This window comes from Odocoileus virginianus, chromosome X, assembly GCF_023699985.2.
Source record: "Odocoileus virginianus isolate 20LAN1187 ecotype Illinois chromosome X, Ovbor_1.2, whole genome shotgun sequence".
Classification (NCBI taxonomy): Eukaryota; Metazoa; Chordata; class Mammalia; order Artiodactyla; family Cervidae; genus Odocoileus; species Odocoileus virginianus.
This window is the reverse complement of record NC_069708.1, coordinates 20,029,423-20,043,084: the sequence shown is the minus strand read 5'-3', so window position 1 is coordinate 20,043,084 and position 13,662 is coordinate 20,029,423. Positions and strand designations below refer to the sequence as shown.

At 41.2% G+C, this 13,662-nt stretch overlaps 2 protein-coding genes across 3 annotated transcripts in view; one reads left to right on the top strand and one right to left on the bottom strand.

Moving 5' to 3' along the window:
• Window positions 1-5,737: 5,737 nt before the first annotated feature.
• Window positions 5,738-6,199, bottom strand: LOC110137529 (profilin-1-like). Its single transcript, XM_020893964.2, has one exon. It carries the CDS (start codon window positions 6,197-6,199, stop codon window positions 5,738-5,740), a length of 462 nt encoding a protein of 153 aa, XP_020749623.2.
• Window positions 6,200-9,038: 2,839 nt separating this feature from the next.
• The window catches only part of MTMR8 (myotubularin related protein 8), a 248,952-nt gene continuing 244,328 nt past the window's right edge, over window positions 9,039-13,662 (top strand). Inside the window, exon 1 of one of the 2 annotated variants that reach the window (XM_070461838.1) lies at window positions 9,039-9,181. In XM_070461838.1, coding sequence (XP_070317939.1) covers window positions 9,158-9,181 — 24 coding nt within the window. In that variant the 5' untranslated portion in view covers window positions 9,039-9,157. The remainder of the gene's footprint in view (window positions 9,182-13,662) is intronic. The other variant, XM_070461836.1, reaches the window with a different exon arrangement.

Genomic DNA, 13,662 nt, shown 5'->3' with positions numbered 1-13,662 from the left:
AAGATCTAACCCACATAACTTTTCTCACCTCAACTCATACAATTCCCTTCCCCTCCTTGCTCATTTTACTCCAACCTTTGCCCCAGGTTCAAACATAGCAATTCTTCTTTTACCTCATAGGTTTTGCCTTTACCCCAAGATAATCACATGACTTGCTTCCTTACCTCTTTTGGGTCTTCTCTTTACATTGTCTATGGTTAAGGTACTTGCTGTGGTCTGAATGTTTGTGTCCCCCCAAAATTCGTTGAAATCCTAACCCTGCAAATGTGATGATATTAGTAAGTGGGACCTTTGGGAGGTGATTAGGCTCATTGGAACCCTCATGAATCAGACTGTTGTTCCTATAAAAGAGATCCCACAGAGCTACCTAGGCCCTTCCACCATGTGAGGACACAGCGAAAAGGTACTGGCTATGAAGCAGGAAAATGGTCCTTATCAAAATACAACATCCTGGTGCCTTGATCTTGGACTTTTCAGAGGCCAGAATTGTAAGAAATAAATTTCTGTTGTTTATAAGCTATCTAGTTTGTGGTATTTTCCTATATTTGCCTGAATAAAACTAAGACAGCACTCTTTATCTTATTTAAAATCGTAAAGCTTCCCTGTTTTGCTCCACCATTTCCTGTTTCATTCTCTGCTTTCCTTTTTTTCTTTCTTGGTACTTATCTCCATCTAGTATACTATGTATTTTACTTAATTTTGTGTAGCAGCTGTCTCCCATATTAGAATGTAAGCTCCATGAGAGCAGGGAGTTTTCCCTATTTTATTCACAATTGTATTGTCAGTGCTTACAATAATGCTTAAACAGAAGTGAACAGTCAATAAATATTTGAATGAATGAATGTACTCTTTAATACCACTTACTATATTGCATTATCATTTATCTGTTCACAGTAAACACATAGTAGGCACTAAATAAATATTTGCTGAATGAATGGCAAAAGCCTTCTATAAACTGTAAGACACTCAGTGCTCTATCATTAGGAAATAATTGCCCTCTTCCCTGCTAGACCACAAATATGAAGCTGTTTACTGCTGTTCCTAAGAACTGCCTCTACCCTTTCCATAGGAAGCAACATTTTATTCTCAACCCACCCCCATCCTGGCCATCTCCAAATAAGTTAAAGCTTCTGTTATAACTAGCATTTCAGACCCAAAGTTTCTTGTCTCTGTTGTCAATTGCATGGGAGCTCAATCTGCTTCCCATACCTCCAAGTACTTGCCTGAAGACAGGTATCTCTAACTTAACCCCCACACACATATCTCCACATGTGATCTGATATTTAAAGCACTTTATATTTTCCAAAGCACTTTGTGTTCATTTTTAAATTTGATCTCCACACTAATCCTGCAAGTATCAACATCTCCATTTTTTTAGGTGAGAAACCAGAGGACCATAAAGTGATTAGCCAAGAATATATAACTAATAAATGATAGTTCAGGGCTGGGAATCAGATTCTTAGAATTCAGTTCTTTTCACCCCATTGTAAATGCCTGTATAAAATATCGAACAAGAAAATAAACATGAATAAATTAATATACTGCATGTAGAACTTCTAGTTAGCAGAGAGAATGCACATTCCATATAACAATGAATAAGGACAGCACTCATTGGAGTTCTTCCACTTAATTCCTACATCATTAATTGTGTATACCATCCAATTGGCATAGACCTCACCCTATTCAAGAAATATAATAATCACAGAAAGCCTCAAAATCAAAGCTAAAGATTTCCCACAGCGAGACACTCTGTTGCCCAGAAGCAAAGGAAATGTGATAAGTGCTGGGGAGATGAAGGACAAAGAGGACTCAGCAACCTTCCTTCATTCTCCACTAAGTTAAACTGCAGGAAACCAAGGAAGTGGCTTGGCTGGAAAATTAACCTTTATTCATTCATTATGTCTGTCATTTATTAATCATCCAGGAGGTTGTATACTCATTGAGAACTTTCTAGCACAAAAGCCTGCTAATAGGGATTACAACCAAATAGTCATCTCTAGGGCACCTTGAAGGCCAATAAGGTAAAGAAAACATAACACGTGCATAGTAAGGACTGAAAGCTGAAAGAGTTAAGTGTTACGAGAGAGGTGCAAAGCACAAAGTGAGTGATTCCAAGTCAGGAGGAAACAACTCCAAACCTGGGGAATAAGAAATATCCTTATAGAAATGGGCCTGGTGGCTGGGTCTAGACAAATAAGTTGGGCTTTGGCTTGCGATTGTTAGAGAAGGGGAGGGCAAGTAGTAGTGAATTCTGAGAACACCATTCAGGAAATTGTGAAGCATGTGATGAAAACAATGAGTTATTCAGTGTGACTGGACTGCAGAGTACAAGGAAGGATAAGTGGGCGTCAAGGTGGCAGATGAAGGTTAAGGATAGCTTCAGAATTCACTGTGAGTACCCAAAACAGGAAGGGCACACAGGGTGGAGGGAGGAAATGAATCCTCATAGCAAGGTTCAAGTTTCTCTGTACTGACCCTGAGCTCTCATGTAGCCTATCCTTATCCCTTCTGGTAATAGAACAGTCCAAATGAATTTTTCTCTTCATTCATTTGTACCTTACTTGTACAAGGCACACTCAGTTTCTAGGGAAAGACTTCACCATGGCAAAAGGCAAGCATGGTCTTGTACCACAGTGAAGTGCTTCTTTCTGGCTCAAATGGGCAGGATCTCTGATAGGTGGCCACCATGTAGGTTCCCTTCCTCTTCCCAGCTTACCACCCTGATCCTCAGTCAGTCATACATCCAATTCAGTTTCTTGTTCAATTGGAATCTGAATACTTTAGCTTACCCTCTAATGAAAGATTTGCTTGGGCCTTTCTAATTGACAAGGCCATTTTCCTCAATGGCCCTAATTTCTGAACATGTCTTTATGTTTTGGAGATTCAAGCTGTAAAGAATAATGTAGAAGGCTCAATTATCTTAAGAATTTTCCTTCTTTACCCTCCATCTCACCTCTCTTTCTTTCCCTTCAGGGGTATGTATTAAACCACATTGAGGCTCTATCCAAGATGAAGGTTCTACTGAAGCCAATTTCACATTTAATTTTTTCCCCTGGTTTATTGCCTTATCACAGTTTCAAGCTCTTTTCTTTACAGAAGCCAATGTGAAAAAGCCCAAGGGGGTTTAGTTAACCAAGAGCTCAGTGTGAGTCAGAAGTATAACATGGCTGCCAAGATAAAAGTTACAGCAGTTTCATTAAAAAGAGAGGATCCAAAAGGAGGGCGATGAGACTATTTGCTCTGCTTTGCTGTTCTACCCCAGAAGACAGCATCTACAGTCTCACCACCATTTTTTAGAATGCTGCAAGTGAGAAGGGAAAGGAGCATTGTCCTGGGAGGCTGCAACCACATGGGTCTCCTGATAGTTCCTCAAAAGAACAGGCACACTCCTGCCTCAGGGCCTTTGAATGGTTCTTCTCTCTACCTGCAGCACTTCCCCTAGTTCTTGACATCACTTAATGCCTCACTTCATTACACCCCTGTACAGATATCACCTCTCCTGAGAAGCTGCCCCTGATCTCCCATTTAAAACAGTCCTTCCCATCACTCTCCACCTCTCTTTTTACTGCTTTGTTGCATGACACTTATCATCTCCTGACACATATTCTGTTTCTTCCATTAGAATACAAGCTCCATGAATACAGGGTTATTGTGTACTTTGTTTACTGCTGTGTTTAGAACACATACCAGGAACTCAATACATATTTGTACAAACTTTTTCATGCCATCTACCTCATTGTATTGCAACAAATTTTTTTCATTTGTCTTGTCCCCACTAGAATTTTATTTAAGAAACTTCTTTTCTCTAATTTTTGACATTTTTATTAATTACCTAGCCAATACTTGGCATGAAGAGTGTTGGATGGATGGATGAATGTGCTGGCAAGGATATTGTAGAGAGGTTTCAAAAACTGGATGAGGATGGCCTAGACCCACATTGCCAAATACAGTAGCCACTAGATACTTATGATTACTGAGAATTTGAAATTAAGCTTGTTTGAATTGAGATATGTTACAAATGTAAAATGCACACCAGATTTTGTTTAGTTGCTAAGTTGTGTCTGATTCTTTTGCATCCCCAAGGACTAAAGCCTGCCAGCCTCTTCTGTCCATGGGATTTTCCAGGCAAGAATACTGGAGTGGGTTGCCATTTCCTTCTCCAGGGAATCTTCCCGACCCAGGGATCAAACTCACTTCTCCTGCTTGGCAGGTGGGTGCTTTACCACTGAGCCACCAGGGAACCCATGCACACCAGATTTTGAAGCCTTGGCATGAAAACATGTAAAATATCTCATCAATAATATTTTTATTGATTACATGTTTAAATAATATTTTGGATATACTGGGTTAAATAAAATACATTCTACATTCTTAAAATTGAATTCAACTGTATCATTTTTTCCTTTTTAAGGTAACTATTAAAATAAGTTACATACATGACTAACATTATATCTGTATTGAATAGAACAGATCTTTTACAACCTCCATGTTTAAACTTTGACCTTTATAGGCTTGTGAGAGTGTATATGGTGGGTTTTGAAGTTTTTCCCTGAAATTGACAGATAAGAAGGTTCTCCATAATCACTGCTCCTGGTGGCAGTAGGGTCAAATGAGTGATAGTCACTCAATCATGTCCAACTCTTTGTGACCTCATAGACTGTAGCCTGCCAAGCTCTTCTGTTCATGGAATTCTCCAGGCAAGAATTGCTGTGGTTTATTATTCAATCTCATCTTTCTCATTTGTCTTCTTTCACACCAGCTTGTCCAGAGTAGCTAGCAACAAGCTAGATGGAATGGTTAGCGCTTTTTACCTCCTTTCTTAGCTTCTGCCCACCCATGTTTTCCCTGATGGTGACAACAATGAACAGATAAATAGTCCGAAGTTGAGCCACAAATTGGAAGAATAAAATCTACCCACAAACACCCTGGATCATCCACATGCAGCAGAATCCCCACTTTGGAAAATCTCTCTTTTCCTGATAATTGATTTTATCCATATAGCCAACTCCCCTGGCAAAGCCCCATGATGGGTTACCCCAGAAGGGGAATAGAGAAGTATAAGGTAAACCATCTGTCATTTTTTTGCAGATTATTATAAAGTTGGGAAACAAAACTAATGTGTGTGTGAAAAGTTAAACAAGATTACGACAATCATCCAAGAAATACTGGGAAGAGTGAGATTAAGTACACATGAATTATCCATAGCGTTAGTACTCTAGTAATTCAAATTAGAGTCTGCCCTAAAGGTTGATGCAGGCAAAGAAAGACTCCTTGAGGAGATAATACTTGTGCTGAATTTTGAAGGATATATGTGATTATTACAAAATCATAGATTTCCAGAGCTTATAGGACCCTTAGAGACATAGTACATTCCTCATTGTACAGATTAGGAAACTGAAGTACAAAGAGAGAAAGATACCATAGTTAGGAAAAAGTTCAGAGTGCAACCAAGATTTTCTAGTTCCCAGTCCAGTACTCTTCCCTCCAAGTGCTGAGATGGGACAGATGGTGTTCTAGGTGTGAACAAGGTGCAGAAACTCAAATGCTTGACTACTCACTCCCCAATCTGCTCCTCTCCTAACAAGCGTATACACACACACACACACACACACACACACACGTCTCCAAACCTGATCTGGAATTTCCCTTTATTTTCTTCAATACTGTTAATCTGGAAGGTGAATCAGATAACAATGAATTCGAATTCCAGGTCAAACATCAAGGCCTTTTTATTTACTTAGAAATGGGCCATATGTTGATGAATGGCTTCCTTGACACAACCCGCCATCTCAAAAGCCTTGAAGTTGAGAGGCCCTCCTTCTGTTCCTTTTTGTCCCATCACCACAAGGTATACAGACTCGACCTGAACTACTGTCACTGCTTGGCTGCCCCAACTCTGGCTTTTGGTGCGGAGATCCATGGTGTTGTTGCCCTCAGTGTATAGGTTGTCCCGGATCAACAAACATTTGGTCCCTGCAAGGGTGATTCCCTGAAGAAACAACTTCTCTCTCCCTTCTCTCACCAGCAAGATCTGAATTTCTTCCTGGGTCAGTTGGAACAGGTTTCCTTGAGGATAAGAAGCCAACAACCAAGGTGGGGAATTGGTTATTATCGCCACATCACAGCACATCCCAGTCTGTAGGAAGAGGGTGATGCAGTCTTGCCAGACTTCTTCACTGATATCCCCTATGCACTGCATGATTCAGGTAAGCTGTCTCTAAAAGATGAATAAAGTGATTTCTGGCAAGTAGGTCTTCAAAAGAAGTTTGTTGGTAGTTGGCTCAAGATGACTGATAAGCTGAGACTGAAATAAACTAAAAATACAGTCTGTTTTTGATGGCCTCTCCCAGCAGCAAAGTGGAGGAGGTCTTGATGACTTGTGTGAAGTTATGCCCCAACTGCCCTCTGTTGTGACTTATCAAGCTATCTCTGGAGCAGGAGTGAGGTCACAAAGGCTCTGTGACTTGTTAAACAGTCATAATTCACCACTTCATGGGTGACCTTTGGCAGTAGCTTTCTGTGGTTGTATCTCCAGCTAGTGAGATACTGGGGCAAAGCACATCTACTTACTTCCCTAGGATACCATGGGAGAAACACCAATCCCAAACATCAGAAAATTCCTCAATGTAGAACATAACTGAGTAATATTTGAGTTGGAGGTTTGGATATAAAGCAGGACAGGTGAGATTTAGTGTAGCAACTAGTATTCAGATATTGGCTAATCTGAGACCTGAGTTCTAGGTACCAAGTCAAAAACCCCACAGCCTCATTCGCTTACAACTCTTTTTGGATGAACATAATAGCCTCCTAATGATTTCCTGTCTTCAGATTCTTTCCATCTACTTGTTTATTCTCTGGTCCACACCAGCTGTGAGTCTAGAGTAATTCGTTTTCATCTAGTCATTCACCAAGCATTTATCAAGCATTCACTATTTGCCAAGTACTTTTCCAAGCACTGGGTTACAGCAGTGAACGGTGAAAAATCTCACAGAGCTGACATTATAATGGCAGAAGACAAAAAAATAATAGATGGTAATAGAATCCCTTTCACAGAAATTTTTTTATGAATCTAATACTTTTTCCTTCCACATTTTCCTTCTTAGTCCCAGATATTATCTACTTCTGTGGGGGTCCAACCTGACATGTGATTATTCTGAAACCTTTGACAAATCACCATCTCTAAATTTCCTCTGAAATGACACTAACTTGCCTTAAATAGGAACTGTTAGGAGGAATGGCTAAAGTTAATGGAGAGAAAATTTGGGGCAGTTTAGAAAATTCACTTATTCAACAAATATTTATTGAATACGTACTGTGTTCCAAGTCTGTTCCAGACTTTGGAGATCTAGCAGTGAACAAAAAGTCCCTGGCCTCATGAAGCTGACATCCTAGAGGGGGCGACAAATAACTGATAAGGACATTTACAGTATATCAGCTGGTGTTCATAATTATTAATATAAAGAAAAAAGATTAAGACAATAGAGAATTCTGGGGAAGAAGTAGTGGTGGTTTTATTTGATATAAGGTGCTCAAGTAGAATTCTCTGACATTGTGAATTTGACCAGAGACACGACAGAGATGAGGGAGTGAACATATGGATATCTGGGGGAAGAGCATTCTAGGCAGAGGGAACAGCAAGTGCTTCTGAGGCAGGAAAATGTATGGTATATTTCAGAAACAACAAGAAGATCAATATAACATAAAGAGAGAAAGAAAAGGGTGATAGAAGATATAGTCAGAGAGGGACTAGATTTAGATCACATGTAGGCTTATTTTAAACAACGTAAAGATTTGGATTTTACTCTGAAATGGAGAGCCACTGGTAGGTTTCAAGCAAAGGAGTGACATCACTATAGATTCTAGAGTCTGGAAGATGTCATATTGAGGATAGATTCTAGAGGAACCGGGGCCAAAACATGGCGACCAAACCATGTCAATAATTCAGGCAAGATAGAGGTTTCAGCTAGAATACAGGGCCCAGAGAGCTGACATGATTTGTCCAAGGTCACACAGCAAGTTAGTAGCAGACCTGAGAGTAAAATCCAGGTTTTACAACTCCCAGACTGTTCTTTTTGCCATCAAAAGCCTGATTCAGAGAACACTACAGAGTAGCTGCACCTCATCTGAGAGGTGGTCCAGTGGGTCTCTGGTCCTTTTCCCACACCTTTGATGACAAAGTTATGAGGCTACTCTAATAGTCCAGGCTTTAACTAGGTTGATGGCAGTAGACTCCCCCTGGTTGAGAGGAATGAAAGGAAAATATACTTATAAACCATCTCAAAAATATTCTATAGTGACTTGCCCAAGGTCTCACAGGAAGCTCTTCAGAAACTCAGTCATCACCACAGAGTAGTCTATGTTTTCTCTGGTGCCATCTCTGTTAACATTAAAAAATAGTGGAATGATACTGGTACTCAGAATCCTTACAGCATCATGGGATGTGAGAAAGGTGCCAGCACTTGAGTCTGGGACTTAAGAACTCCTGGGCCAAACCTGAAGTCTGAACTAGGACAATCTGTTGTTGCTGTTTTTACTCTTAAGAAAATGGAAGCAGTCCCGTTGTGAGCCTAATGTCACTGTTCTGCCTCCTGTCTACAATCCTAGTAGCTTTGCCCTTAATATGAAAAAAGCTCCCAATCACTGGATTTTACTTAAACCAAGTGTTCTTAGAGAGCTAGAATGTATATTTAGTAGTTTCTCTTCCCAAATGGCACAGTGGTAAATAATCTGCTTGCCAAAGCAGGAGCTGCAAGAGACTCCGGTTCCATCCCTGGGCAGAGAAGATCATTTGGAGTGAAAAATAGTAAGCCACTCCAGTATTCTTGCCTGGAGAATCCCATGGGCAGAGGAACCTAGTGGGTTATAATCCAATGGGTTGCTAAGAGTCGGATGTGACTGAGCACACACCCCTACCAAAGGAATGGCGTTTTGACAGGATCGCACAAAGAAAAGGGCATTGCCAGGAAGCAAGATGGCGTTAGCGGCCAAAGGCGAAGTGTCGCGAGAGAAGCCTCCGCAAGGATCAGGTGACGAGAGCTTGCAGCACGAGAGGGAGGGCGGGGGCTAGAACCACGGTTGGGCAAGAAGGCTGCTAGAATCGTGGTGGCGGCAGCAGCCTGAGTTGCACTAAAGCTTTGGGGTGTGGGGAACCGCGGTCATGGACCATATCACGGTGCCCAAGGTAAGGAGAAGAAATCGGCGAGGCTGGGAGTCGGGGATTCCCTCTCCATGCTCATCCGCAAGCCCAGGTACACCCTCTCAACCCTTAGGGTGCTCTTTGACGCCCTCTTCCGCGCGGGACCGGAGTAATATTCCTCGGTTCACACCCCGTTTCACCCAAACTGAACTTTCTTCTCCTTGGGAGCTGCCTGCAGGCAGCTGCGGCGCGCAAAGGAGAGGTGGTTCTGTACCAACCGTTCTCTCACTTGACGCCGCCTCCGCGGTGGGTGGTTGCCTGCCGGGTCCCTCTCTGTTCTGTCTCCTCCGACCCCAGCTCCTCTTGGCTCCGCAGCGGTTACCTCATACACCCCTTTACTCCAGCCTTTTATACAGACTTGCTGCACTTGTAACAGCCTTTCTTGAATACCCCGCGTGGCATTGCCTCCCAGAGGGTTACTTCCTTTATCTAGGGTTTCCCTGCCCTCCTCTTGACTCCGGTCCGCCTCTTGACTTCTGCCCCAACGGTTGCTCAGACCATCATTCCAGCTCCCCAGCTTGCGTGTGTGGGTTTGGGGGCAAAAACATCTGTCCAGCCCCAAGCTGGGCTATAGAAAAGAGGTGTAACAGAGTGGACCTGGTTCTGCTCATCCAGGAAGAAAAACCGTAGAGGTGACATTGCTAGGCCAGTTGGTGACTGCGTACAGCTGACCCTAGTTAGAGCCTCTTCTACGTCTTTTTTTTTTCCAGACACTACTCTTTATTTCCCCAACTCCAGCCTCTTTCTTTTCTAATTCACTTCCTTCCTGTCAGTTTTCTTTCTACTATCAGGCTCAGAACAGGGAAGGGTTACAACTAGTTTGTGCTTAATTTTTTCTACCATAGGAGATATGGCCCATGCTAATTTAAATCCACATCAAACATAAGGATTACTAACTGTGAAGAGGCAAAAAGGTAGTTTATTTGGGGTCTTAGAATTGCAATTCAGGGATCACAGAAAGTCTAGAAGAAACCAGAATAGTGTCCCACAAGGGGAAAATGGCTAGGGTTTTTTTTTTTTTACAGAAAGAGGGAAGTCAATGCAGGGTTATGCAAGTTGTTTACCAACAATTTGGATTGGAGGGTAAAATTATTCTATACATAAGATTGAGTTATGGAATGCATCTCAGTCATTACTAGGGACAGTTGTGTTTTCTTAGGAAGATGAAGTCTAGTTCTTAACATCAATCTTTCATTTTAGCAACTCAGCAACTATTCAGCAGTTTTAATTTAGAGTGTTCAGTGAAAGTCCAGCATTGATAGCAAACACGGAGGTCTTCAGGTCATGTCTTAGTCATTCATGACATAGTTATTTTCATATTTCCCCCTTTTTCCCATGCCTTTTCCTGAAGAAAGCATCATTGGAGCAATTCTTATTCCCATATAGCCAGAATTGGTTGTCTGCTCCAGGTCCATCATGTCCTTTAGAGGGTGGTTTGTGAATGAATCAGTGGATACATTGGAAAATTCACTGGAAGCAACATGATGTTGTGCTGCCTCAAGTATACCGATTTGGATGAGTATCAGCTGAGCAGTAGAATGGTTAAGTATAGAAGTAATCAATTTAAGCAAGCACTTTATCACAAGAAGCTGACAGCAGTTATTAAGAGTAATAACCCAGTTTGCAAAACAGTTTTGAACCAAGGTCCAATGTTTGAGGGTAACCAACTAAACAAACCAAACATTAGGGAAGTATTAAGACTATCAGAATGAAGTCAAGTGACCTTGTTTTGTAAGGTTCCAACTTGAGTTTCTGCTATACCAGAGGCATTTATCCAGGTACAACAGGTGGTATTTAAGATGACACAGACATTTCCAAGTTCTGCTAGAAGGTAATCCAAAGAAAAACTTTTATCTAACACAAGATGAGCAAGCAAATTCAGGGAGTCTTTTTGGGCACTTAATGTTTTAGCTGTGGCATTAGCTGTGTCTGCTGTGATAGCAGAAAGGTTTTGAATAATTTTGTCAGCGGCGCCAACTCCCTGTGTGGTTTAAATAAAAGGAACCTTTGAAATCCCTCAGAAGGGGTTTCTTGGCAGAGGCTTAAAGTAGACTGCATGTGCCATTTGGTAATTTCTGAAAAATTTAACAGTCAAATGAACTATTAAAAGTCCTAGGGCATTAGAACCTGGTGTTAGGGCATTGAGGCAGGATATGCTCTAGGTGGTGACCTTCCAACCACAAATACATAGATGGAGGGCTTCCCCAGTGGCTCAAATGGTAAAACGTCTGCCTGCAATGTGGGAGACCTGGGCTCGATTCCTGGGTCGGGAAGATTCCCCGGAGAAGGCAGTGGCAACCCACTCTAGTACTCTTGCCTGGAAAATTCCATGGATGGAGGAGCCTGGTAGGCTACAGTCCATGGGGTCGCAAAGAGTTGGACATGACTGAGCAACTTCACTGAAGCACAGAGAGAGGAGATATCAAAGGTGAAATTCAACCATGGGCTGGTTATATATGAGCAGCCTAGAAGCCTTCCTTGTTGGAATGTATGGGGGTTATCATGAGAATATATTTTGTTGCTGAACAGTGAAATAAAAGTGGGTATTTGGAAGTTGGATCTCTTGTTTCTGGATAACCACAGGGCCTCATTGGAACACATATTCCTAAGGAACTGTTTGGGGGGGGGGTTATCTGGTTCTAAACAAGGAAAACAAGGAAAGGGAACTGTGGATTCAAGTAGATGAGTTCTGAATAACATATGGTAGAGAGTTACCAGTAAGATTAGAGATAGCCAAAGCAAGGGGATCCCAGTATTCAGAGAATGATTAGGGTGTTGATGGCATATCCAACAGTTTGTTAGATTTCCTCCAGTGGCTAGACTTTTGGAAATGCATTACTTAGGCATTTACAAAATGCACTTCCAAATAAGGCATTACTTTCCCAGGTATAGAGAGTCCAGATGGATATTAAGAGAGCTAATAATATAACTCTAGTAAAAATTATCCCAGGAAAAGTCAGCCATTTTAATATAAAGAGGACTAAGGGTAACTCATAGCCTTGGTGAGTGAAAGGATCCCAAGTGAAATAGAGTAATTAAATGGCCAAGAATTGGAGCCACAGGCTTATTCCCAGCAGAGTTAATATAAGATAGAATTACCATTCATGGAGGATGCCTACTCTATGTAGTAGGACAAAGTGCATTAATAAAACTGTAGCTTCAACGAGGAGTCCCCAGAATTCAATTGTCCAGTCCTTTATAGTCAATATTGAAGAACCAAAGGACCAGAGTCACTTCCTCTAAATGTTCATTTATGGCCATAAACGTATTCATTAAAAATTTTGCTCCTTGACAATATGTCTATAAGAAGGAGAAGCAAGTTAATGGATCATCAATTATTACATAATGAAGGAGATGTAACAACTCGATGATGGTAGCAATTAGAACAAGGTTAACTTGAGGGATTTCATTGACGGGAATCAAGGAGAGTACCAGCCTTGTCCAAGGGAAAGGGATGTCTTGGGAAAGCCATCCACATTAGGGGTCATTTGCCTCACTTCTGGGTCAGTTTTAATGAAACTTTGACAATAATGTAAAAGATCTCCCTTTACTAGAAGGGGATTATATAGTCCTAAGTCAAGAATCATGGATTTTTCAATAACTTTTTCAAATGGTGACAGTTTGTGTTTTCCAAAGGGTATAGATATTAAGTTTAATAGAACTATGTGTAGCAATTTAGGCCAAGGAAGGCCTATAGCCACAGAGATTTTTGCCAGTTGAGTTTTGATTACGTCTTTGTTTCTTTCTGCTGGACCAGAAGATTGAGGGTGATAGTTACAGTGGAAATGTAGTAGAGGCCAGATTTTACAAATAGCGTTTAGAATTTGTGCAATGAAATGAGCACCGTTATCACTATGTAATTCCAGGGGAATTCCCTCAGTAGGAATAATCCTTTTTAACAGTGTTTTGGCTACTGTAAGGGGAGTTACTCATCTGCAAGGAGAAGCTTCCACCCAATGGGATTACATGCATACTATCATCAGAACATATTTGCACCCCTGAAAGGGAGATAGTGAGGTAAAATCCACTTGCCAGATTTCAAAAGGACCAGGAAGCAAAGGAAAGTGGCTGTGAGAAGTATGAATAGGTATTTCTGGGTTCTACTTAGGACAGATCTGACACCTCTGACATATTTCAGCCATTATTTTGGGAGAAGATTTCCAAAAGTATTGTTTTTCCCAGGCTGTAATTTTATCAGGTCCCACAATGAGTAATGTATTAATTTTCGTGTAGTTTCTTGAGTGACTTCACAAAGAGTAGAGTGGTGATTTAGCATATACCAAAGCCCAGTATGTTGATCAAATGTGCATCACTCAGAAACTCGTTTCTGTTCCTTAGATGGGCAGCAGGTGTCCTCCCAAGTATGGAGCTTGAATCTTGTAATGCTGCTGCCTTAGCAGCTCTATTGACCTGTCAATTCCCCTTTCCTTCTTCAGTGTTGTCTTTGGAATGTCTCCAGACTTTTA

Excerpts from the sequence above, each read along its gene's own strand:
- LOC110137529 (XM_020893964.2), bottom strand. The coding sequence starts at position 6,199 with ATGCAGTGCATAGGGGATATCAGTGAAGAAGTCTGGCAAGACTGCATC.